The 24,879-nt window shown below is 35.9% G+C and overlaps 3 protein-coding genes across 3 annotated transcripts; all 3 read left to right on the top strand.

The window, feature by feature from the left end:
- The first annotated feature begins 155 nt into the window (after positions 1-155).
- Positions 156-4,636, top strand: LOC146168854 (uncharacterized). Its single transcript, XM_083386297.1, has 8 exons — positions 156-189; positions 323-486; positions 749-773; positions 2,141-2,260; positions 2,507-2,617; positions 2,959-3,078; positions 3,497-3,610; positions 4,497-4,636. The coding sequence occupies exons 1-8, from the start codon at positions 156-158 to the stop codon at positions 4,634-4,636; spliced, it is 828 nt and encodes a 275-aa protein (XP_083242423.1).
- A 3,076-nt stretch (positions 4,637-7,712) lies between these two features.
- Positions 7,713-8,969, top strand: LOC146168853 (EKC/KEOPS complex subunit TPRKB-like). Its single transcript, XM_083389517.1, has one exon. The coding sequence runs from the start codon at positions 7,803-7,805 to the stop codon at positions 8,313-8,315; it is 513 nt and encodes a 170-aa protein (XP_083245643.1). The 5' UTR covers positions 7,713-7,802; the 3' UTR covers positions 8,316-8,969.
- Positions 8,970-9,007: 38 nt separating this feature from the next.
- On the top strand, positions 9,008-18,521 carry LOC146168852 (condensin complex subunit 2-like). The gene is made up of 13 exons (XM_083389081.1): positions 9,008-9,237; positions 9,360-9,464; positions 9,698-9,852; positions 10,553-10,667; positions 11,078-11,276; positions 11,550-11,671; positions 11,939-12,065; positions 13,150-13,389; positions 14,139-14,340; positions 14,965-15,131; positions 15,747-15,916; positions 16,331-16,468; positions 16,842-18,521. The coding sequence occupies exons 1-13, from the start codon at positions 9,019-9,021 to the stop codon at positions 17,130-17,132; spliced, it is 2,250 nt and encodes a 749-aa protein (XP_083245207.1). The 5' UTR covers positions 9,008-9,018; the 3' UTR covers positions 17,133-18,521.
- The last annotated feature ends 6,358 nt before the right edge of the window (positions 18,522-24,879 follow it).

The following is a 24,879-nucleotide window of genomic DNA, read 5'->3' as shown; positions in this document are numbered from 1 at the left end:
AATCTTGCCAAGGATTAAGTTTACCATTCTTTAAGGTCTGGTTAATCTCGTTTAATAGTTTTCTTTTATGCAGGTTTTGAATTTATCGCCATTCTTATTACTTCGTTAACAAAATGAGCAGTCTAAACTGGCGATTGATTGGCTTTGTAGCTATAATGGCTAGTGAAGTTGCAAGCGTCAAAGACCAAGGTAAACCTAATAGTGACCTGCAGCATTTCTTGCAAAAAGTTGTACTTAATTTAATGTTTTTTAATTTGTACAAATCAGTCCGATTTCCGGAGAAATATACGTGCAATAACGTACCAGTATATGTATTGAGCAGCTTTTCTTGGTAAACGAGAGGCATCTCAGTTCCTAGCACGCCCCAAAAGAGCCAACAACGGGGTTTTGGAGGAATTTGCGCAAGGAAACTGGGAGCGAGAGTGCGTTGAAGAGCAGTGCAGCTACGAGGAGGTTCGCGAAGTTTTTGAAAACGACGCAGTCGCCGTAAGTTATTCGTTTGCTCATTTATTTAGGATGCATTTGATTAAGTTGCAACTCTATATAGTCCGTGCGTACGTTTGGTATTATATGCTTAAACCCTTGATGGTACTTCGTTCGTTTAAAAACCTGACAATATGTATCATAGCGTACGGTTGATATTTGCCTATTCGTATATCCAAATCAGGCGATTTTCTGCTTTATAAATATCATGTTTATACAACACATTTTTGAAAATTAGTAAAATACAATGTTTTTTGTATTTCAGGGACAAAAATGGGAACAATTGACCGGTGAGACTAGATCCTTTCAGAGTGTTCTGTGTTCTAGCTTTAACTTTGGATTTATTATAGTGGTATACGTATTACTAACAAAATTACAAACAGAAAAGCGGTTTTCCAGCATTGTTTTTCTGCATTCAGATCAATGCGCCAGCAACCCTTGTCATGAGGCGGGCACAACCAGATGTGAGAACAGCTACAATGCCCATACGTGTATCTGTGCCACTGGATTTACTGGAACCAACTGCAACATTGGTAGAGTGTGAATTAGGCAAAATCCGGGATTTTTGTTAGGGCAGGCGTGAAGTTAAAAAAAAATTAAGTCATAACGTGACGTGATAAAATTAATTCATAACGTGACGTCACAAAGTTACATCTGCACGTTAAATCATGTCTAAACAAAACCTATATCCTCCCCTGGCAGGCACATAAAACACAACTGACGAAACATTTTAGCAGTTATGTCAGATAGCGTTATTCAGTTTTAGTGGTATGATGTTTTTAACAATGGTTTGAGTAAAATAAATTTCAGTGATTAGAGAGGTCTTGTTTTTGGTTTGCTTGCACTGAATGACAGAAAAATATGTCGCAAAAGCGCATAAAATGTAACATTGAAGTTTTAGACCATAACACTTTTCTACATAACCGGTTATAAGCGTCACCAGTTACAAAAAATAAACAATTTTGCTTCAAGTTTGACGACTTATTTTTTCAAAATACCGATTTGTGTTTTTATAAGTGTCAGGTAATAACCCGGCCTTTTTCGTTGGAAATTGGTGTGTGACGTTGCTTGTTTGGCTTCATAGTTAGGATCGAAGTTAAAAATCAAGATTGATCGATTTTTTATCAAAAAAAAAACTATCAAACCGCTAACCCGAAACGAGTCACACTTTGATACGGACATCGGTTAATAAACAAGGATGATACGTCAGCCATTAATGTTTTAAAATGTCATTCAGGTGTGCAACGTGCGTAAGTGAGGTTGTTTTAAAATGTTTGTCGGGTGTGCAACGTGGTTTAGTTAACAAGGTAACATGAGCATAAGCCATGAAAGGTCGCTAAATCTGGCAATCGTGAAGTTATTTGCAAACTTTAGCCAGTATACTGACGTTTTGAGAACAACATATTTGTTAACCCCAAGCAGAAGCAATTTTTAAAATCATTATTAACGGCGGAACACATTGTCGAAACAAATATCATAATTCATAATAGATTTATTTTTAAAGTGTCGCATGTCAGGGAACAATAAGTCAATACAAGAAAGGAGTTCCACCCTTTTACCTATCAAAATTCCTTTCTTTTAAAGGTTAGCACGGTGGTTAAACCATTGGTCCATAATATAATGCATTTATTACATACTTGTGGGATTGTTTGTTTAGACATTAATGAGTGCGACTCGGATAATGCTTGTTCTGGTGTGCACGTGAGCTGCATAAACGAAGTAGGATCTTATCGCTGCGATTGTCTTCATGGATGGACCGGTAGCAATTGTGATGTTGGTGAGAAAAACATTGGTATATACAAAATTGTCGATGATATTGGTGATAAAATTCCTTTGCTTTGATGGCCTGTGAAGTGCAAAATTGCAAAATAGCTTCTATTCAAACATCTCAGAATGGTCAGATGTGGGTCTTTAGTGAAACCGTTGCCTTAGTTCACTTGAAATATTTATGTCGGTCGCTGTTTATGACAGTTCGGTTGTGTCGGTTTTTTCTCGTATGCATAATGTAATAATATTTGTTAAGATGTAAACGAGTGTGACAGTGAACCTTGTGAACATGGGTCGTGTTTCGACGAACCTGGTACTTTCAGATGCGTTTGTCACAGCGGCTACAGCGGATACAATTGTTCTGTCGGTAAGGAAGGGTTTGTCGGTGTAGTTTAGGATGAAGTTTTAGCGACGGTATAAGCTTAAAAGAAACCAGTAGAGGGTGGAAATAAAAATGATAAAAATTTTAGAAACGCGAGACTTGTGGCAATAAATTTAATTGATTTTTGTTGCTCATTTAGTTGGTACTAATTGGGTTGAATACTTTTGAAATACGTGTTGACCAATTTGGTTTAGTCTGTTTTTTTTTAACTGTTTGAGTTTGTACAGTATAATCAAGTTCTTGATGTAAAACCATATCACAAACCAACAATTGTTTTACCTATATTTATTTTTATAGGTTAATCCCGTTTGGTTTACATTGTTTAGACGTGAATGAGTGCGAAATGTGGCAAACATTATGTCACAACGGAGGTTCATGCTTAAATAACCCGGGATCGTATGGTTGTGTGTGTGCGACTGGTTGGACAGGCAGCGACTGTGCGCAAGGTGAGAAGTTACCAGGTTTAACATCGAGGTAGAGCACCTCGTAATAAACCTTTATTGAATGCTGGATTACCTTAGTCCGCTGCATGAACAGGTGTGATTTAGAAGTTCGCCATAAAGGCGCTGTTGCTTTTCTAGACTTTGGCAGCCAAGTAAACTTTGAAAAAATACACTTTCGTTCAAAGATTTTAAAATAAATGACCAAAAAATATTTCGATTAATTAAATGCGCTTATTTTAATGTGATTCACACCAATAAATAAACCTCACCTGCAGTAAACGTAAAACACATGACATGCTTATCTTGTGAAGTTTTAGTTTTGTATGTCCAGAGTTTTATATGTCCATACAAAGAGGTTATAAACCAGTTATAATTCATACTAGTAAAACGTGAAATTGCAGTAGCCTATTGTTGTTTTAAGACATAAACGAGTGTTTGCCGGATAACCCGTGTTTGCACGGCGAGTGCGTGAACGAATCTGGTTCGTTTAACTGTGTGTGTGATGGAGGATACACAGGCACGTTGTGCGAAAAAGGTAAACGATGTTTAATTTCGTTCTAATGTAGTTTCTACCTTTGCAAACACAAAAAATAGTCGTTTTGACCATTATTTGAATAAGAATGATATGCTGTTGATTGTTTCTGTCTTATGAAGCCTATATTTTCGTATGAAATGCAATGTAAATCTGTAAATATGTGTTGTGTTAATAGAAAACCTTAAATTTTTTCTTAGAAGATCACGGCTTTTAAACTATATGCATATACCTTTGTAGTAGCTTATGTACAAACTGTGCGATGATAAGTGCAGTGTATACACAAAAAGGTGCATGTGGCTTGCGAGCCACGGTTGCCTAAACCTGTAGCTGTACGATGTGTTTTATCACGATTGCTCACTAATGTTGTTGTGTGGACAATATCGCTTTTTGACTTATACAAAACAGCTTAGTGCATTTCATTATATCCCAGGGTTGGTTTGTCCGCAGAAGTGACAAGTTAGACGTGTTCCTACAAGTAAAATTTGGTATTATTGTTCAAGAAAAGAAAGATCCGACCGTAAAATTAATTAAACGAGCAATTGAATATATTCAGTTCTAAATTATTGGTTTATGTGTCGACTAATTTAGCCAAGTTATTTGGCATGATCTCACTGGTCTGCCACTATTATTGTACCTTAAACGAAAAATCGAACTGTAAAATAGATAAGACGAACCATACTTCAGTAGAAAGATGAATTACAATATTTTAATAAGCTTGTTCTTGTCATAATTTTAGCATTTTCAATAAAAAAATATATAAACATTTTTATAAAATGATACGACATTTGTATACTTAAATATAGCTTGTGGTGTTAGTTTTTGTAATTCTTAAAGTCACGGTATGGCGTAGCCTAAATTACCTCTAAAAATTTTTAAACGTCTTCAGATTTCGACGAGTGCTCTTTGAACTACTGCCCAGAGGGGACAACCTGTGTGGACGGGGCCAACGCTTTCACATGCCAATGTTCAGATACTGGTTGTACTGCTGCTAGCACCCAAGAAGAACAGCAACAGGAAGACCCATAGGATTTGTTAACTTATTATGGAATTGTGCTCTGTTGCTCAAATGTGTCATTTTTAATTTGTTTTTGTTATTAATTACGGTGTAGCCTACAATAAAAACATATAAAAAAATATTTGTTATTTAGTTTTCTTTCGCAGTGAATGTCATATACGTAAACTATAATACTATTTTCTTATTATGCATTCTGAAATTTTGCACAGGATATTATAGGAATTATTGTAGAAGTAGGAAATCTATAGCCTGAATAAAAATGAAATAAAAACAATACAAAAAATGCATGTTTGCGCGAAAAATATAAACAAAGGTACCGCTAAACACAAAAAACTTCATTGATTCGAGAACAAATAGTTATTTACGCAGCGCACGTTCTAAAAATAGCTATATGCTACAGTGGCACAACTTTTGCAGTAATCAACCATTAAATACATGGTTCCACGTGCTATACAACCTTTACATTTTATACTTTGCGATGAAATTATGTATAATATGTTAATGTAATATAAAATGTGACCAAACATGGAGGAGCGCCAATTTTATAGTTTGCCCCCGGGCGCAATATACCCTGGCTACGCCTTTGCTGCGCTTGCACACGTCAGACTCAGGCCGCAGAATGTCTTACGACTCCCGAGGCGAAATGTTTTCCTACCATTTATTTTTGGTGGATGAATATTACATTTCACCACGTTAAGTAAATGGGTGAAATACAGGCTAGAGTGGTACCCGGGGCTCAGGTCGCACATTTTACCGGAACCGGACTCGGTACCCCTCCAACTCCCGAGTCCGACTCCGGCAAAAAAAAATAAACCCGAGTCCGACTCCGGTCAAAATTTATAAATATTTTACTCTTGATACTTTGTTTTTTAGCATTTGTGAGCAGTACCACAACAGTCGATCACAGGCATGCCACACCTTCAATCGTCATGCACTGTTACGTCACAAACGATGTAGTTAATATTACATTTGCTATACATTAATGTAGTTTTACTACTTAAAAGTCAGTTTTTGCTGTTTGAATAGTTTTCTTGGATATGGAGTATTGCGTTAACACTCAGTCAGTTGCTGCTCGAAACGGTTTGCTAACATTGTTATTGTGATCGTTACGGCGGTAAATACAATGACAAAAGCTAAACAAAAAGTTCAAACTTTTTACATTTTTTGGTTCATACTGGATATTTCTCAGCATACAGGTTAGCATTAGGCTATAGCCTGTATACCTGTTTGAACAGAACTGTGTGCCCGGCAATAAAGTATTTACAGTTGCAATAAACGCGATATTTTACAAACAATAGGGCCCTACAGCAAATTTGTCTGTTTCTCTCGAGTTTATTTCGTTTTTAAATGACCTTGTCCAACACACAAAAAAAACATGATTCGTTTGAAAGTGATAAATCATTAGGCCTCCATATATCACATCTGTGTGAGATCGCTAAAAGAGTACCTGCTATAATTTTACACCGTTTGAATAGTGGAGAGATATCATTCTTTTATTAAGATTTTGCGGTTTAAAAGCTGCGGTTTAATAAAACAAATTTAACTAAACTATCTATGGTGATTTAAACTAATGGATGCGCATCAGTGGGTTTTAGCGGGAAACATTTTCACAACGATTCGTTCTCATTGTAAAAATTAAATAGTTGTAGAAAACTACCTTTTTAATAGCAGTACAAAGTCTTTCAAATTGCCTATTGCTAATCTTACGTCGTGTACAAGATGGAACCTGTTTGAAAATGTAAATATACGTTTGAAAACTATTTCGCTGTAGCAGAAACCCGTGAAACACATACAGTACACCCGATCAGTTAGAAATTAGTGCATTTCTAAGCAAAAAGGACAGAAAAGTCTAGACTTTTAGACCTTGAGGTCCTGGCAATGCACTAATTTGGACCTTTAGGTAAACTCCCGGCGTAGATAAATTGAAAATATTCGTTAAACATTCACAAAAGATTACAAACAGTGTGAGATGGCATTAATAACACTTGACCCACCCCGACCCAAACGCGAACCATAACCCAAATAATGTGCGTTAATGTAATAATTATTTGAATGCTGGTGAAAAAGCCCAAACTCAGGTGGGCATAAGATAGTTTCTCGTCTATGGTACCATAGGATTGTTACGTCACAAATTGAGGTATTGGAGCCTAAATCGTTTATGTAATTATTAATTCAATGCACATTATTGGGGTTAGGGTGCTGGTTAGCGTTTGGGTTTAGGTAGGTCAAGTATTATTAAACTTAATCTTTTGAAGCACATTGTTAAATGAAATTAGTGCATTGTCGAAGACCTCAAAGTCTGAAAGTCGGACTTTTTGATCCTTTGGATGCACTAATTGTCATAGACCTTTTTGCTTAGAAATGCACTAATTTCTAACGAACGGGTGTACAGTAACACTTAAACTCTACCGTGTTGTGCCTCGCACTCAAGCTTGTCTGCATAACTTTTGGTCGCATGTATTCTGCCAAAAGAGTTTAGCCTTAGCCAAAACTTTGCGTTATTTATACACCACAATTCTTGCATCTTAGCAGTCCCATCACGCCTTTTAGGGTGCAATGAATCATAGTTTTGATTTGGAATCCCACTCACCACTGTAGCCGCTCATTTTATTAAAATTGCCACAAAAGGAGTCATTGAATGTGCAAACCTTCAGTTGCTTGTAGCCGGATGCAATTTTAGGCTGCAAAAACATTTCCTCAACTTTTTCTGTTTTGGTGTCAAACTTTCAATAGTTTATGTGTCAGTCTAGAGTGTAAGATGTCTACAACATATTGTGGATGCACTGCCGAAATAATTTGGCTGACTGATGGAGTGATGGGTGCACCAAACGTCAAAATTGCACGTTTTGTGTTAATATATGCGAAAGTAAAGTGCATATAGATATGTTTGAGAAGTCTTGATTTGTTACAATAACATAATTAACCATACAGTGCCAGTGTGCAATGCAGATTGACACTTGGCAATGGAAAGGATGTAATGTAGTCTAAAATTATGCGGCTATAACCAGCTTAATGTAAAAATTTGCGTGACCTTAGTAATAATATTTTATTTTTTATTTTCAGTTTTAAATTGATCACTTGTAGCATTAAGCTATATTGTTTATTTAAAAAAACAAGTTTTTACTGCCTGTTTGAAAACCTAAAATATTGTTTATAGTTAAACCTTACAATTCTGACATGGAGCGGTTTAGATTGTCGCCATTTCTTCCCAATGTTGAAATAGCAATTGGACATTTCAACCATGTAACTAACACTAAAGAACTAAAACAAAAGGTTGCAGATGGTCAACTTCATATTTCCCTCATCAAAGGAAGTATGATTGCCGGAACATTTCAAGTGTTAGCTGCCGCTGGAAAAGCTTTTCTTCGGGAATCAGATAACAAACTTGTTACAAGAAATGTTTTTTCAGAAGTTCTTTTCTGTCTCTCTCCAAGCAACAAAATATCAGAATGTTTTAAATTGTTTGGCGTGGAGGACTCTGAAAGTAATTTTGTCATTGTTTGTAGAGCAAGTGATGCTGAAGTTGTTTCCAAATCTGTACTAGGCGATAAAGGCAGTTTATTAGACCTTGAGCTTTCTTGCGACAAAGATTTTATTAAATCTGTATACAAAGTAACAGATGCGGAATTAAACATATCATCTTTTGTTGATTGTATTGTCAGTCAAATGATTGCTAGGGAATTAAAATGATTGCTTCTGCTTTTTTAATTGCTGCACCTTTGCTCGATTTGTTATTTAGGTTTTATGTTGTGTAATTAAAATGCAAGCTTCAATAACTTTTTAACATGGTTGGAAGCATTGTTATGGTCTAGCTCAGGGATGTCCAGCTCAAACATGCCGGTGTGCAAATTTTTAACTTATAACTTCTTTATGTGCCAAAGTTTAGTAACTAATTCTTTCTAATATTGAGCGCTTTTCTCTGAATAATTAAAACATTTGTTTGCTCATGAAAAACGTAACTTTATTTAATTAAGCAAGCCATTCATAATTGGCCGAAACTGCTTGTTTGCAAACGTTTGTTTTCAGCCAAACTCGGAAGATCGCCCTTAAGCTGTGTAGTAGCGGTGCGCATTAATGCATATTATAAGTTTCCAGCGGTGAGATGACAATTACTTCTTGTTTCTTTATACCAAGCTATATAATTATGTGAATGCTAGTCTCCACTACAGTTTAATGTTTTAAAAGTAATTGTTAGTTGTCGCAATTGCCGCAATTGTTTTAATAAACAATGACAATTGGCTGTATAACAAATTAGTATTTTTTGACAATTGGCTGAATAACAAATTTAGTAGTTTGGGGAAGCTTGTATGCCATTTTTTTATGCCGCGTGTTGGACATCCCTGGTCTAGCTAAAATCCACCAATTATCTCTTTAGGATTTAGGATAAGCAGATATGGCTAGTACCCCAGTGGCCGTGAGGCCAAACCCCTATGTTGCCCTTATTTCCCCACAGTCGGCACCCAACAAGCAACTGCACAAGAGAATGAGCATCGGGCTCACTGTGCAGTCACCATGCCTGCCCGATGTTGTCAACAAAGAAGATTCTGAAACAAGCAGACAGAGGAGGCACTCAAGGGGATTCAGCAAAACTCTTCATGCTAAAAATGCAGTGGTGAATATTTGTTGTGAAAAGTGTTATAATACTATAATACAAAACATGTTTGCTGTTGTTATATTGCTCTGTGGTTGTGAGGCGATATATTGTAAAAACTTATCCTATATATTTTTTGACAGCAAATTTCTGAGCTGGCAGATCAAAGAGCTAAAGTCTTTACCAAGGATCAGCTGCTTCAGCACTATTCACAGTGCATTAAACTTTCCCAAGAAAATAAAATCAATGTATGGTCAATTTGTTTGTGCAATAAATATGATTTACATTTTATCCATTTGTGCCTACTGTACTGCACATATCGATTTATTTTTTTCTGTTTGTGGTACAATAATAAGTTAACTATTTCAAAAAAAAAAAATTAAAAGGACGAATATTTCTTCAGCTAGCTCAATAAAAAGTAATACCTTTAAATTACTGACAGCTCAGTAGATTCCATTTAATTGTATTTATTTACCTTTAGCACAAGAATGCCTTTGATCTGAAGTTAATTGAACATATGAATGAGATGCTTCGACAGGACGGTTCGCTAAATTTCAGGCTGGCAGGTGGTACCATATTTGCAGGAGCGAAGATATATGCCTCTAGGGTGGATGCAGTTCACTCGGAAATATACAAGTATTAAAATTATTACAAGAAATATATATATGATTGATTGTGATTTACAAATTGTATAATTTTTTTTAAAATAAAGGTTGATTTTTTTAGGGTTGTTGCCCGTTGCTACAATTTTTTTTAAAACTTTGAATTGATTTGCATGTTTAAAAAGTCTTTGAAACCCTGTTTATACCCAGATTCTTTAAATATTCTTTATTTTTTGATAGAGCTTAATTTATGGTGTATTTTTACAGTGTTGCAGTAAAACTATTTTTCAAACTATTTTTTCATTGTGTTGAACTTGATGTTTTGCTTTTAAATTAGATTCAAAGTACAATTGAATTTTAGGTCTTTGTAAATTTTTTTTTGCAACCCTGTTTTTATATATATATATATATGTTATATATCCTGTTTTTCAAAAGCTAAAACCGATTAAAAGCTTAATATTTAATAATTTGAAAAAGTTTGTGCTCATTTGGTATGTGAACTAGCAAAAACATGTTATGAATCACAATTGATATCCTTTGACTGGTTTACCATGTTACATCAAAATGTACATTTATCACAATTGTTGATAATTTCATCATGTATTAATAAAAAATCTTATCAATTTATGTCTAAAATTTTAATAATCTTAAATATGTATATATTGCTAATAATCTTAAATATGTATATATTGTTTAAAATAGTAAACAATTTAAACACTGTTATGTTAAAATAGAGTACTCAGTAGTCTTGGTGGAGACAAAGAAGACGATGCTGAAAATGATAATGAAATTGTTGAAAATGATGCTGATGGTGTCCCAAAGACCAAGAAAAGGAAAAAGAACAGCAAGGTTAGAACTACAATAGGTTTGTTTAAGTAATTTATTTAAAAACATATAATTTATGTTGCTTATACCTTTTGTATGGTGTTTCCATTGTTATGTTATATTTTAATTAAGCCCATTTTGTAATAAATAGAGATCCCTCTTTGATTGTTAAAAGAGTGTATAATATGTCAAACATCAATTTCGTTATACAATTATAAGCTGCACAACCCTTTCAGTTACTGTCTATCATTTTAAAAGGCAAGATAAAAATCTTATGTATTGTCTGATGTGTTTACGATGGTAAAATTAGAATACCCAGACTTTTCTTGTAAATGTCTTTTGTAAAGCAGATAACTCTCTTTATCATAAAGACAACCCTCTTTATCATACTAACAACAAAGCTGTAAAAATATAAAGCCTCTGTGTTTTTATAGATTCTGGAGACCAATGAAGCCAACTTGAGACTTCCAGCCAGCAATGCATTCTTGCCATTATACCTAGGTGGAAGACCCGGAACTGCGGCCATCGATGCTGCAAGTTGCAAGAGCTTGATGCTTAATCAAACGCCAGTCGACGAGTTGGAAGCAACACTCATGTTTGATGAGCAATGTTGTCCAGAACCAGTGCCCAATGGTGGGTTTGTCTTTCGGAAAATATCAGTTACTTTGGGTTGTTTAAACCTTGTGTCTTCTTTAAACTTTGTTATGTTTTTGCCAGCTGAAGTGCAAAACCAACATATTATTGTTTTCTCATTGTGTTCAAATTGCAATTAAGCTTGTATTGCAATTAAGCAAAATGGGTCTTTTAGACGGAAAAGCACCTAAAATCAAATTGTGCATTATTACTGTCTAAGTTTGTTGGTATCGATCCTAACATTAACAAGAACTGAACTATTTACTTATCCAGCAACTGAGCAACCATCCTGTGACATACTGGGTTCTTTACCTGACATTTGCTTTACAATGTTACACGACGCACCCTCTAACAAAATGACCTGTGAAACTTTATCAGACTTGGAGTTTGGAATCGTAAGTTTAGAAAAATAGCGTATATTTTGTTTAATTTATAATGAATTCATTCTGGCCAATATGTTAAAAATTTATTAACTTGGGAACACGCAATTCCTATCAACTTGCGAAAGAAAGCTAAATACAACTATATTATTCATCTGTAGTGTAATTTTATTTTTTGATAAGACAGTTTTGTCTTGCAGCATTTGCTTAAAAACATTTTTTTTATTTAAGATTTTAATTTTGTTTTAATTTAAACCAGATCCTAACGAATAATTTTTTAAGGAAACTGTGGAACCAATGGACTTCAACCAATCACAGAAATCTCAGTCAGACGATTCTCAGGGCTTATTGTTGGGAAGTGACAGAGGTAGTGAAGATCTTCTTTCTGCTGCCATGGAAAGTGTTGAAGGTGTTTACATCATTTTCTACTTTATCTTTAACAACCAAAACAAATTAATTACTAAAAAAAACTGTTTGGTATTATTTATTTAAAACTAGAAAGTGCTAGTCGAATGTCTCTTGTGCTCTTAAATATTTGAACTTATTAGTAACGCGGATTCTAGTCCAAAGGCAGCAAATGCATTATATAATACGACGGTGTGTAAAGCGTGCATATTTGTTTTACTTCTTGTTTGTTGTTGAATCAATTCAATGAAAATCGCGTCTTAAAAGAACAATAGTTAAATATAAATATATAGGTCATTATTCGGTTTGCTTACAGAAGTTTCGAAACACCAAAATATACATTTCCTGGTAAACGAGATTATAACTCTAACTTCATTGTTCCACGTGTAGCAATAGTTAGGTTTTTTTATGGCGTTTGTTAAAGCCCAACCAGAACAATCTGTTGTATTTCCTTTGCTTCGTATAACTCGACTGTTTAAGCTTTTTGCATGTTTTGCAAAGTCTTCGATATTTATGTAAATATAAGTCCTTAACTCGGTGGTTCTCAACCTTTGTTGGCTTGCGGCACCCTACAGAAATTATAAATAGTTCGCGGCACCCATGCTAAAATTTTTGCTGAGTGGTTAACTGTAACATTACAATAAACGAGATTGAAACAGCGTATTAACTGTACAACAAGGTTGAATATACCTTTTTAATTTTAGGCACTTTTATCGTACACAAAAAATTGTATCTAGAAGCTTACCAATAGAGCCAAAAAATTGGATCCTGTACAATTTTAAATATCTCTCGACACGTTTGAGCGTTAAAAATGGCACCATTGAGTGCCGCGGCACCCCAGTTGAGAACACTGCCTTATCTTAACGTGCTAAGAGGCGCACCTGTATTACTGTTAACTTGTTCTTTTAACAGAGGTGATATCAAGTTGCGCGATTTATGTTGTTCGAAGGCCAGTTATAATACATCTTAGCTAACCTAAAGGTCGTTCTTAAACCGCGCACTCGCATGCTTTCGAAGCGTGATTTTACCCCACAGCCTGTCGGCGAAATGTTCCCCGGGCGCAAAGACCACGATTTAATTTTTCGCAGACGACCTCCAGCCCGACCTGTGCGACGATGAATCTGTGTTCGCCTGCCAAGTAAACGGGGTCGCAGACGACGAGGAAGACCGCAAGCCCGTCATCAACCTGGACTTTCTGGACCCGGAGTTCGTGTCGGTCGAGCCCCTCGAGTACTCCTACTTCAAGCCGAGCGTGCTTTCTGTCTACAATGGACCCGAACACTGGCGACACAGGAGTGCCAGGCACTGCGCCCGCACCTCTGAAACTAGTTAGTTTATGTCGCTGTTTTTTCCCTTTTATTTGACTGTCGCATTTATTGCCGTTAACCAGCAGAGGGCACCGACCTGCAAATTTTCCAAGCTAATTTTTTTTAACTAAACAAGAATTTCAGGCAGCTTTCTAAATATTTTGATAATTTTTTAGGTTTCCTTCGTGGGCAACATCCAAGTCATATAGGTTTAAAACAATACTGTATAGTTGATATCCCTAGAACATCTATCTAAGTTCACCCTGACGAAGGCAGCTTGTATAGGTTGCCGAAACGTTGGTTCACAATTACAATTACCCGAGAAGTTGTTTTTGATTTATATCTATCTAAGTTATCCGTGGATTATATATGCAGTTATTCGCCCGTTTATAAAGTTTGGCGACCCATGAAACAAATATGCTTCACATAATGCTTTGAGAAAATAGAAATTATATAATTATATCAGGCAAATGTAATCGTATGTACTTTACCTTTAATACAAAGGTATTGTTTACCAGGTTTTCAGGCCAATTTTTCTATAGAGTTTGAAATCCTAAATATCTTCGTTTTTAATGGCATGGCTGACGTATACATTGCACACACTAATTTCAGATGGATTAAGCACCGATACGAACCTAGTATTGGTCGAGTGGGGATAATGTCACTTGATATCGGGTATCGGCTCCGGTCCGATATAACCGGATACTTCTAACCCAGGCGGCCATCTAACTTCACCTTTTAATAATCATTCGCTAACCTTAACCTTCTAGGTGAAAAATCAACAGACGGCGGAAGTCAAGCGAAAAAGCGCGAGAAGAAAGTGGAGAAACCGTGGCAGACTCTCGGCAAGGTCGAGAAGAAGAAGCTGCAGCCGCAGAAGCTGACCAAGGCCAAGAACGACGAACTGAAGGCGAGCAGACACAACAAACTCGGGGTCGAGAGCGCCAGCTTCTGTCAGAAAAGCATCCTCGCGTAAGCATAATGCTTAGCCATCCTACGCTCAAGCATTCCTGAAAAGAAACTGCTGAAAACCTAGATTTCACTCGGCTGCCTTAAGAAGAGACCGTTCGTGTCTTACCCAACTTTTAAAAACTAACGTCTTGCTGGTTTAGAATTCCGTTGCTGCCAACGTCGAACCGACTATCTTTGGTATTAAAGCGGGTCACATAGTTTGTATATTTATAGTGTTGAGTGGGCATGTATGCTTTTTGGTCCCAACATAGATTATGGTATCTGTTATTGTTAACCTTTTGTTGTTGCAAATTTTAGTGTAAGTGTTTTATGAGTAAGACTAGTTACTTCAATCATTACAAAGCACATTGTGTCTTGAATATTTCAACTGATAATAGTTTTCCTCCCATACAAAACCAGTTATTTAATAAAAGCGTTTTTTTTTAAACTGCTTTTAATCTATGCTTGTGCTCTCTTGCTTTAAAGCCATCGATGCATTTAATTAATAACTGATGTAGTAGAAGTAAATACGTTCCCCTGATTTGCGTGGATCTTTTTGACTCGGTTATGTCACTATGAACACTGACATTCCGCGTGAATAGATCTTCTTTTTCACTTTTGTTAACTCTGATTTCCTCTGTTCAGCTGCAAGACGGTGAAGGGCGTTGTTACCATCAAACCCCTAACGGCCGAAATGATCAGCAAGGCGGGGGTAACGGTGCGTGACGGCGGTGAGGTCCTGCCAAAGTTTAATTACGAGAACGATGACTTTTGTCCAGCCCCAGTCGAAAGTGACTTTGAGGACAATAACGGTAAGTCGAAAAGACAGATTTTTTACACAGAGGCTGAGATTCGTAGTGATTTACAAACAAGCCTTTTTCTGCGGACAAATTGTTGTCTGCGACATGTCATTTTTAGAGACTGTTCATCGGGAAATAACGCGTCATCGAAAATGAATTTAATTTACTTTCCATGAATTTAATTTATTTTAAATTAAAATTTATTTTATTGTCACATATTAGCATAAGTTATGCGCAATGAATAATGAGTAGACACTAGATAAAGATTTAGACATTTGTTCAAACAAATTTTTAATTAATCAAGATTCTTTGTTTTCCTACTATTGTTGCCGTATCTGACTAATTTTTTTTCGTTCTGCGTGGTTAAATTCTTTTTTTTGTAATGTCAATATTTTTTGTTTTCTGAGGGCTCAAAACATAAAAATTGCCGTGTAAATTAAAAAAAACAGTATGATTTCGTGTTTAGGTTGATTTACAATCTCCTCTAAGTTAGCAATATCCGCGAAGTAGACCAGATTACTAGTAAATCGAAGTCCTAATGCCCCCAAAAACGTTTTTCTGCAAAAGTGAAACTATTTAAAGATAGTCCTGGAGACAAATAACCTTGTCTTGACTGTTTAACAACAGACGAGGTTGACGAAGCCGACCTGGGATTTCCGAACAGCGTTTACAACGCCAGTGAGTCGATCCTGCCGGGTTTCGTGCCGCAACCGCACCAAGAATCCAATGACGGATCGAACCACGCCGAATACAGCACCCTTTTCCACGGCGACCACCTCATTTCGCAACCTAAGAAGGTATTGCTCTTAATTTTAACAATGTATTCGTCGTTAACGAGTCATCCCTGTCTATTAAGGGCTTTTAACACTGTCCTTTCTTAGCCTTTTCATGAGAAAACTGGTATTTAAAGTTTAACGAAATAATGTTTTTTTTAATATGGAAAACCTTTATCAGGCTTATTGCTATATTTATAGTACAAAACGGACATAAATGTTTTGTACATTAAAATTAATGCAAAATTAAAGACACATGTCGTGCCACAGGTTTACAGTACCCTGAAGTGAACAAAAATAAATTACATAGTTTTACTTCAAGTTCGTATCTATTTTCCTTTTTCTATTGCGTGTAGTAGAGTCTTAGACACAAGTTAATTAAAAATCAGGTTAACTCTGTGTTTCGTAATCTCTTTCAACTCTTGCGTACTTATCCAGGTGGCGAAGATAGACGTAGGTTTCGCCACCCGGGCCAAGCGAATCGACGTGAAAAAGCTTAAATCGGCGATGTGGTCCATTCTGGATTCGCCTTCCAAGAACCAAACTGCCACGAACGTCCAAGCCCAGGATTCTGAGGTAAGTTGCAAGCCATACCCGCACTTCATGCATTACTCTAGCTTGGTCGTTACCAAACAATACAAAATATTATCCTTTATTTTATTTCATTTTTTTCAAATATGTTATCTATTGTAACGTACCTTTTTTTAGTGTTTGCTGGCCCGAAGCAATTAAAACCCAACAAAATATCGAAGTTGAGTGTAGTGAAACACTTAAATTCGCGGACCAAGACCGTTTTCGCATTGCTAGATTAAAATGCCTTGTTTATTGCCTTAAAAAAGGTGCTTAACCGTGCTGGATTAAATTCGTTTTCAGCACAACTTAGCAAACCTCCTTTCCTAGATATGTCAGGCTATTATATAAAATAACACGCTTGCTGCACCATTCGTAGGTACCCGAAGCGTTAGAAGACGTTCCAAACGATAACAATGGCGACGAGACCAAAGATGGCGGCCAATCGAGCGCCCCAGCCGCCAGCGATTCAGTCTTACCGGAAGCCGACGGTGACACGCTGTTTTCGCAACTATACAAAGAGCTGCCCCACAGCATGCCGCAGACCCTAAGCGAAAATCTTTCAGTTCCCCTCGCCTTCACCTGTCTCTTGCATCTGGCCAACGAGAAAAACCTAAAAATCGCCGACGTTCCATCACTGAACAACCTGCGGATCTCTCATGGGGACTGAACGCCACCACACTGCTCTCATGTATTTTTCTCTTGCGTTTTTACTTTAGATGTTTTAAGTCGTTCACCTCACTGCCCTAGTTGTTTGTGCTCTTGGCAAGGTTCTTCGTTTTATGATTAATCGTCGATTCCTTGCTATTTTCTACACAACAAAATCATCTAAAAACAAGCGTTTGAAACGGTCCGTTTATTGGCGCCCTATCAAAAACAAACGCTTCCTAAACTCGCCATTCGCTGACAAAAACAATATTTTCGTGCCCATAAATTTTTTATGTAAGTAGTAGTTAGTTTTATTACGTTTTTTGAATCATCGTTTACTCTGTTTTTATATTTAGTAAATATACAAACAAGTACAACAATGAACTACATAAACTGTTTGTCATTTATCTCATTCTGGACATTTCTTAGTTCATGAAAACCAGATAAATATATTTGATTTTTGTTTGTCGACTTTTAAGCGGTATGAAATTGTGTGTTGCGCAGGGTTCGAACATTTACTGTACCAAGTTCTATTTGAGAAAAGGACGTATTTTAAAAATTAACCTGATGATAAACATTCCTTTGCTATCGTTCTTAATTTTTTGTTAATCGAGCTATAGAAAACAAACTATCCACTTTTTACATATGTTTTAAAATGAATTTGATATATTTTATATACAATTGATGTCTTAGCATTTTCTGTGTTTTTTTTTATAAAGATTAACAAAGTTTAAAGTTAGGGGTGTTCAAAGTGGCACACGGTCTGCTCCAGGTCGAAATCACTAAGCGCAAACAGTGCATAATACGAGCGTCAAAAGGAATCACTTTTCAATTTTCACCTTGAAACTTGTTTAAACAGCTTATGGTTGTGTGTTTAGTTTGCCGCTGTAAAGATACGCAGGTTGTAAAAGTATTTTTTCAACGATGTCGTATCTTGATAAACAACCCGTTGTGGCGAAACATGCAACAATGTGCAAAAATTATTTCCGCTGATATAGTGTAAAATATAAATACACTCTGTTAAACTGCCTGTTATTAAACATCTAATTTATCGCAAATTGCCTTGGATTTACGGTGTAATCGTGGCACTCGAACTCCACTATTATATATTTTATAAAACCGTATCCTAAAATGCAAACAGTTCCACCGAACCAAAAGATAATGAGTATTTTGGTTCCATATAAGTTTATAAAACAAACATTCGCAAGTTGTTTTTGCAAAATATTTTTTGCTAAGTCTATTGACAATAAATTTCAATAAAAATTTGTTATGTACACGACGTTTCTACTCTGACTTATACGCTTATTAGTACACTGTTATTAGTTAATTTGTTTGTTTGTTAAAATACTTTTTCATTTTTGCAGTGCAAATGTGACAACAATTTGTTTCTAGCGTTTTATTTTCGTTTCATTTAGTCAAAACACAGTTTTCAACTCTTAAGAATTCGCTGCTTGACCCAGTTGTAGAATGTTGGGTTATTTAATGAGGCTGTTCACATCTTCTCACCACAAAAGGAAGTTAGTGTTATAATCTTCGTTTGCAAAATATGTTAAGTAGATTTAGATTTGGCCTAGCTGAAAAACATCACCTCTGCCTAAATCACTTCACATAAAGGTTTAACGTTTTGTTAAAGTTATTTGTTTAGATATTTGTCTATGCTTACTATTTTCTACCTATGGTAATTTAGTAATGTTTGTCGAGCCCATAGTTTTATCTGTTTCAAAGTTATAGGCTTTTTGGCATATTTATTAGTATTAGACCTTTGGGTATAGTATTAGTCTGAATGCAGTATGGACCAACGTCGAGAGTATGCTTGCCCAATACCCATCCGAATTTAAAGCTTTGTCAATCCAATCATTAAAAAAGATAATATTATCCATATTCTCCTGAGTTTTTATTTTTACGCTTTTGCTTTAATGTCAGGATTGCTACAAAGTTTAAAATATAATTGAGTAGAAATTAAACTCGTCTAGTACAATAGCGATCGTAAACAGAATATCAACCGGTTAGCATACGTGATTGTTAGACATGCAACTCTTCAGCAGTGTTTTCTACGGATGGGCATGGAGAATATGGACACACGGGTCATTGCAAAAATGCTTGGTCATGTCTTCGGTGTTAGATTCTGTGTTGTTGTCGCCCCACATGAACACGTGGTCCGGGTTACCAGCGATCTCACCGAAGGTTGCTCTTTCGGCAGGCTGGAGTCCGTGTATGTACACCTGGCGAAAAGTTTGCACATAAACAAGTTGTTATCGGATATAACTGTGTCATAGTGCTAAATAAGGTTGATTTCTACATTTTCACTGAATATATTTGTTCTTTTTATTATAAACATGAAGCACTGTAAGTTAAATTTCACTCCAGTATAGGTTTAAAAGAAACTATTTAGAAAATTGTAGCCTCCCACATAGCCTAATTCCCGTGCCGCGCGTGCAGCAGATAGAGCATCATCATTAGGATTGCTGTCAGTAAAAATTACAAACATCTTAGGAACCCTTGAATCTCTCATGCCGGCTTCCTCGGTAAAAAGGTTCTTCATAGCGTAACGAATCGCTGCACCCAAGTTTTTTGGTCCTAAAACAACACAAAATTTAAACACCCTTCTATAGAATCAATACATTTCTTGGCTGACACTGAAGTGTTTATGCGCTAAACGATTTATTTAGAAGTATTTAATTTTTTATTGATATTGTTGAATGCAATTGAAAAGATCACAATGACTTTTGTTAACAACACATTAATTTAATTTTGCAAACCTGGGGTTTCTGCCGGTGATCTTTCGTTTAACAGCTTGTCCAAGCGATTAACGTTCAGCCCGTATTCGTTAAATTACGATCTAGTCGACAATTGGCTCATTTTCCTGTACGCCAACTGATTCCTGTACGCCATCCCATCCCAACACTAAATTTCTGCAACAAATAATCGTATACTACTGTAGATCCATTCAAAATCATGGTAAATTCTAACACAAGGGTAATAAAGGCGATGTCTACGTATAATACCACTGACTATAATTAGCAACTTTACTAAAGAAACCATTTACACTAAAATCCAAACTGCCCAATGACAATAAAATAATTTTTTTTTACTTCCAGTTTTCCAGGTATAGTGATTAAAAGCGCTTACGCCTATTATACCATTTGGCCACTATAGACTCATAATAGGCTTGATACTTACTCGTGAAAGTCCTTGAAGAACTGTGCTGTTACAAACGATCCGATACTCGAAGCGAAATGTATAAGAGAAACCGCATCATAGAGGAAATGCGGCGGACAGGGACCTGTCAAACAAAACAATTTTGTAGTTTTTTTTACCATATTTGTTAACACTTTTTTGCGAGTCACACCGGTAGTCCGCTAGAATTGTTCGAATTAAACCCAGATATATTCATTTATAAAACTAACTTTAATTAGTAAAAATTAAAATAGTAGGTAGACCATTGGGGAAAGATTAGCTTGTATAATAGGCCTACCATATTTCCTGTTTTAGGAGGATTTATCCTCTTTTCTCAAGAAAAGTAAATTGTCCGTCGAGGACGCCCAAAAATGCCCAAATGTCCTCTTTTTCGCATTTCATGTTATTTGCTTATACTTTCAACAAGACTTTTAGGCGAGACGTTGTATTTATTTCCAAAAAAATGCTGTAGCCATGAAGCTACTGAATAGCTGGTTTTAAAAAGTTTGTTTAATAAATTGCCCTACATGCCCCACTTTCTTAATTGTTATTGCAAACATGGAGCCAGAAAATTGTAACCGAACCTCACATGTAGAAGGCCCATTAATAAAGGAAAGGTGTGTGATTATTCACTTTTAAACGTAGGATTTAAATCGCCACTCTTCGTGGCCGCCAACAGCAAAACCATCGCGCTCGAAACAAATAGATAAATATTTGCGCTCGAGTCGGCCAGCAACACCGAATTTCCATCAATAAACTCAAACGTAACAATCCTACTTTCGTTACGTTGCTGGCAAAAAATGTCCTCTTTTTGAGTGCTGAAAATATGGCAGCCATAATGTATAAAGATAAAAACCCGGCCTACTTAACAAGCTATCTATCTCACGTGCACAGCATGGTCTTTCGATGGACCAAGTTGCATTTCGAGTGCAGACCGCGGTGTCGCGATATTTCGGGTGGACCGCGTAGTCTTTGGCACTCGAACTGGCAGATTTGATTTTGTTGCTCTCCACCGAAATAGTTCATCTTTCCGTGAGGGAATGACTGCTCTTGAACTGGACAGTCGTTCACTTAAACGAAACATAACTTCCGGGATGAAACGTGAAAAAAAATGTCGGTACTTTTTTGTGACAATTAACTTACAAAATAACAAATGGTCATCAGGTCAACCGAGTTTTTACTAAATGTGTCACAGTTTCTGAACCTTGCAAGTTTCCATTTCTCCTTAGTATTCAGTTCAGCAAACCTGTCGAAAGTGGACAAATACTCTGTAGCAAGAAGGGATCCCTGCTTTGCACATTTCTTCCTCGCAACAACAAGTGCAGAACGAGTTGGTTTATTATGGTTATAGCTATTTAAGATAAATTAAAAAAGTACCTTAACATAATTGTATCAACATATAATTATTTCTCACCTGAACCTGATTGTTTCGACAAGCCTTACTGTCTTTACATCGCTTTTCGACTGTTAGTTTCTCATCATATCTTCTTATCACAGTTTCGCACGATCGCTGAGGCAGATTTAAACCTTCAAAACTTAGAAAATCAAACCGACAATTGAAAGTATTTTACAGCGTTTGCTAAAAGAACATACCAAAACAAGAATAAGATTGTGATCTTGCCCGTAATCTTAAAAGTTTCAACTTTGCGAAATTTTACTTGGATGCATGATGCATTTAATCAGAATTACAAAAAGTTTGTTTGGTTTACGAACTTGTTTTGAAGGCACTCATAGTGACATGTCCGTTAATATCGCATTCTTCAAATCCATTCCCGTAGCATGTCATGCACTTCAGTGCTAAACATCGATTTGAGAACATGAAGAAATACAACGTTAAAATAAATGACCATATTTTGCTATTATAAGGAAACTTACACTTTAAAAGTTACGTTATATGTCTTGGTCTCTCCTAATGTATCTAAATGAAAAAAAATTGATGTTGGCGATACGAAACAACAAATGATGCGCATAAAAAATGTCCTGTATAGAAAAAAGTATATTACCTTTAACCAAAGAATATCCAATAAGAACAAAAAACAGCAATGATATGCACTTCATACTGGTCAGCATAAAACCGTAGTAAGGGTGAAATGAAATCTGAAATTTCAATTACGATTTGGCAGAGTGCAAGTTACTTTATAGTTTGCCTAAGGGCAAGTCAGAAATGCAATTTGAGAACATTGTGAATATCAATAGCGGTGGATAAAGCCCATTTGTCGAAACACGAAAAACACTGAGCGAAACGTGCAAAATCTAAATTAACACAAACCGACAAATCACACGTTTTGCAATCTTTCGTTATAATAATGCTGACTTGTGCTTCACTTTTTATTTTTAAAAATACTCTTTTCACAGCCATCGAGGGCCCATTACGTTAAACCACTAAGAAACAGTGGCGGATTTATAGGATATTCGATTGCAAGGTGAAATATTACACGACTCCTTCATGCCCAAAACACTGCCATGCCATAATGTATTGTGAAACATAAAAGGAAAAATATAGGTAAGAACCGCAAAATTTTTTTTTGTTTACGTATAGTTAAAATTGGCAAAAATATAGTTTGACAGGCTCTCAGGACCACATTTGGCACGTTGGCCTTTCCAAGCTGAGCCAAGTTAAAATTCCATGCCACACCAACTTTGAAAATAAAGTGCAATTAATATACTGTACGGCTATCACGCGGCCCACAACTACATTAAAACACTAAGTCATTGCAAAATATCTCGCGGCCCACTATAAATGACTCTGTGGCCCACATTGGGGCCGCGGCCCACAGTTTGCCGACCACTGACGTAAAACATAACATTCGTTATACATGATATGTGTATGTATAACCATAGAATCCTTTGCACATTGCTTGAAAACGTTTCTTGTGACGTATTCACAGCGGATTTGTTACGTAAAATATTAGTGCTTTGAAACACTCAGTCATGAATCTCTTTCAGGTAGGTTCACTTTTTAGCGAGCTTTATAAATACCAGTTTTGGTAAAGGGATGTTACAACGTTATTTTACTATTTTCAAATTATCTTATTTGATAACTCTATACAACACCATTTCCTCGTTGTGAGTGTTAATTATTATTTAAGTTAAAATTCAAGATAGAATCGTTGCTGCAATTTAAGCTAGAAACATTAGAAAAAGCTTTACTTTGAAAAACAGTAGGTGTTATGTGGAAAGTTATTTAAAAAAAGAAATAAATATTTGCCAATTGGTTAAGGTTGAATACAAGTGCGTTTTAATAATTTAGACGTTATTTAATATGCTATTGAGGTTAAATATAATTTACTATATTTATTTCAATTCCTTAGGTTACTGAATTTGTAAATAATTGATTATTAATTAAAAATCAAAGTTCGTTACTTGAACCCAGTCCCACTACAGTGACCCCTGAATTGGTGAAGGAAGACTTCCATTCATTGCAATTGCAGTAAATAGGCGAGCAACAGCAATGCAAATTTCGTTAAGTTATATTTATTACATGCTTCCCAGAATGATGTAGTTGTTTAAGTCTGATTACAATAAAGTGCTTTTAACTTGTGTATTTCTTCTTTGCTTTATTGTCGCTTCTTCGAACGGTTAATTATTTCAATATATAAACAACACTATTTTTGTAACCTGTTTACAATTTGTTGCAAAATTGTGTTTACATTACAGCCTTCAAATGCTGGTACTGTAAGAACGCCAATAGCGTTGAGAATGCGATTCCGCGGTAGACATATCCAATCCCGTTCAAACCTGCAGGCTCTTTTTTGTTAATGTTGTACAGGAATCGTGCAAAATTAATTACTGTGGCAAGACGTGTAAAAAGTTTGAAATCTGGAAAGGTTGTAAACAAAAGCTTCTTGCCGCAGCCCTTTTGTGGCAATTTTGTTTTGACAGTTTTCGCCTGAAAAACGTAAAATGTATTAAACATCGATTTTAAATAAACATAATACAAAGTGTAGTTTCCTTTGAAAGAAAGCTGTTAATAACCTTATTTTGACAAGCCGGATATGAGTAGGAATAGGTGAGAATAACTTAAGTAAAAAAAGAAAAAGTTGCCTAAATCGTTTTATGGAAAGTGAGCTGTTGTGCTTATTGAACTGCTTGGCAGGCCGTACTTATGGGACTGCGGGTCGCAGTGTTTCCCATCTGCTTTCAAGGCTATTGGTGAGTAAGCAATAAATATGTTATACCTCGTTTAGTTTCATAGAACGACAAAACATCTGACAAGTCAACCCAGTGTAACTCCGATGATGTCGATTCGGAATAGCGTTGCTGATGTAACAACAATAAATTCAGCCAGGGTGAACCGACATGCTTCGGCGGTCAACAATCATTTTAAACTGGTGACTGAAATACGTCGTGTTTCATGATATCTAAATGAGCAAAAGCTTTTATACCTATAGTATTGTAATATTTATGTTGGAGGTATACTTAAAGCAAACCGTATTGACGAGAAGCTGTACTGTGGTTTATCCGTGTTCCGAACGAAACAGCAAGGATCGATTTTAACCAGTATAGAACGAATGTTTCGCTAATACAAATAATACTGTCATTATAAAATGCTAATTACCGAGAAACAATTGTTTATTTTTTAAACATTTAGT

The sequence above is a fragment of the Ascidiella aspersa genome, chromosome 1, assembly GCF_963924565.1.
Source record: "Ascidiella aspersa chromosome 1, kaAscAspe10.2, whole genome shotgun sequence".
Classification (NCBI taxonomy): domain Eukaryota; kingdom Metazoa; phylum Chordata; class Ascidiacea; order Phlebobranchia; family Ascidiidae; genus Ascidiella; species Ascidiella aspersa.
Note: the sequence above shows the minus strand (reverse complement) of the source record. Positions and strands in the feature narration are given on the sequence as shown.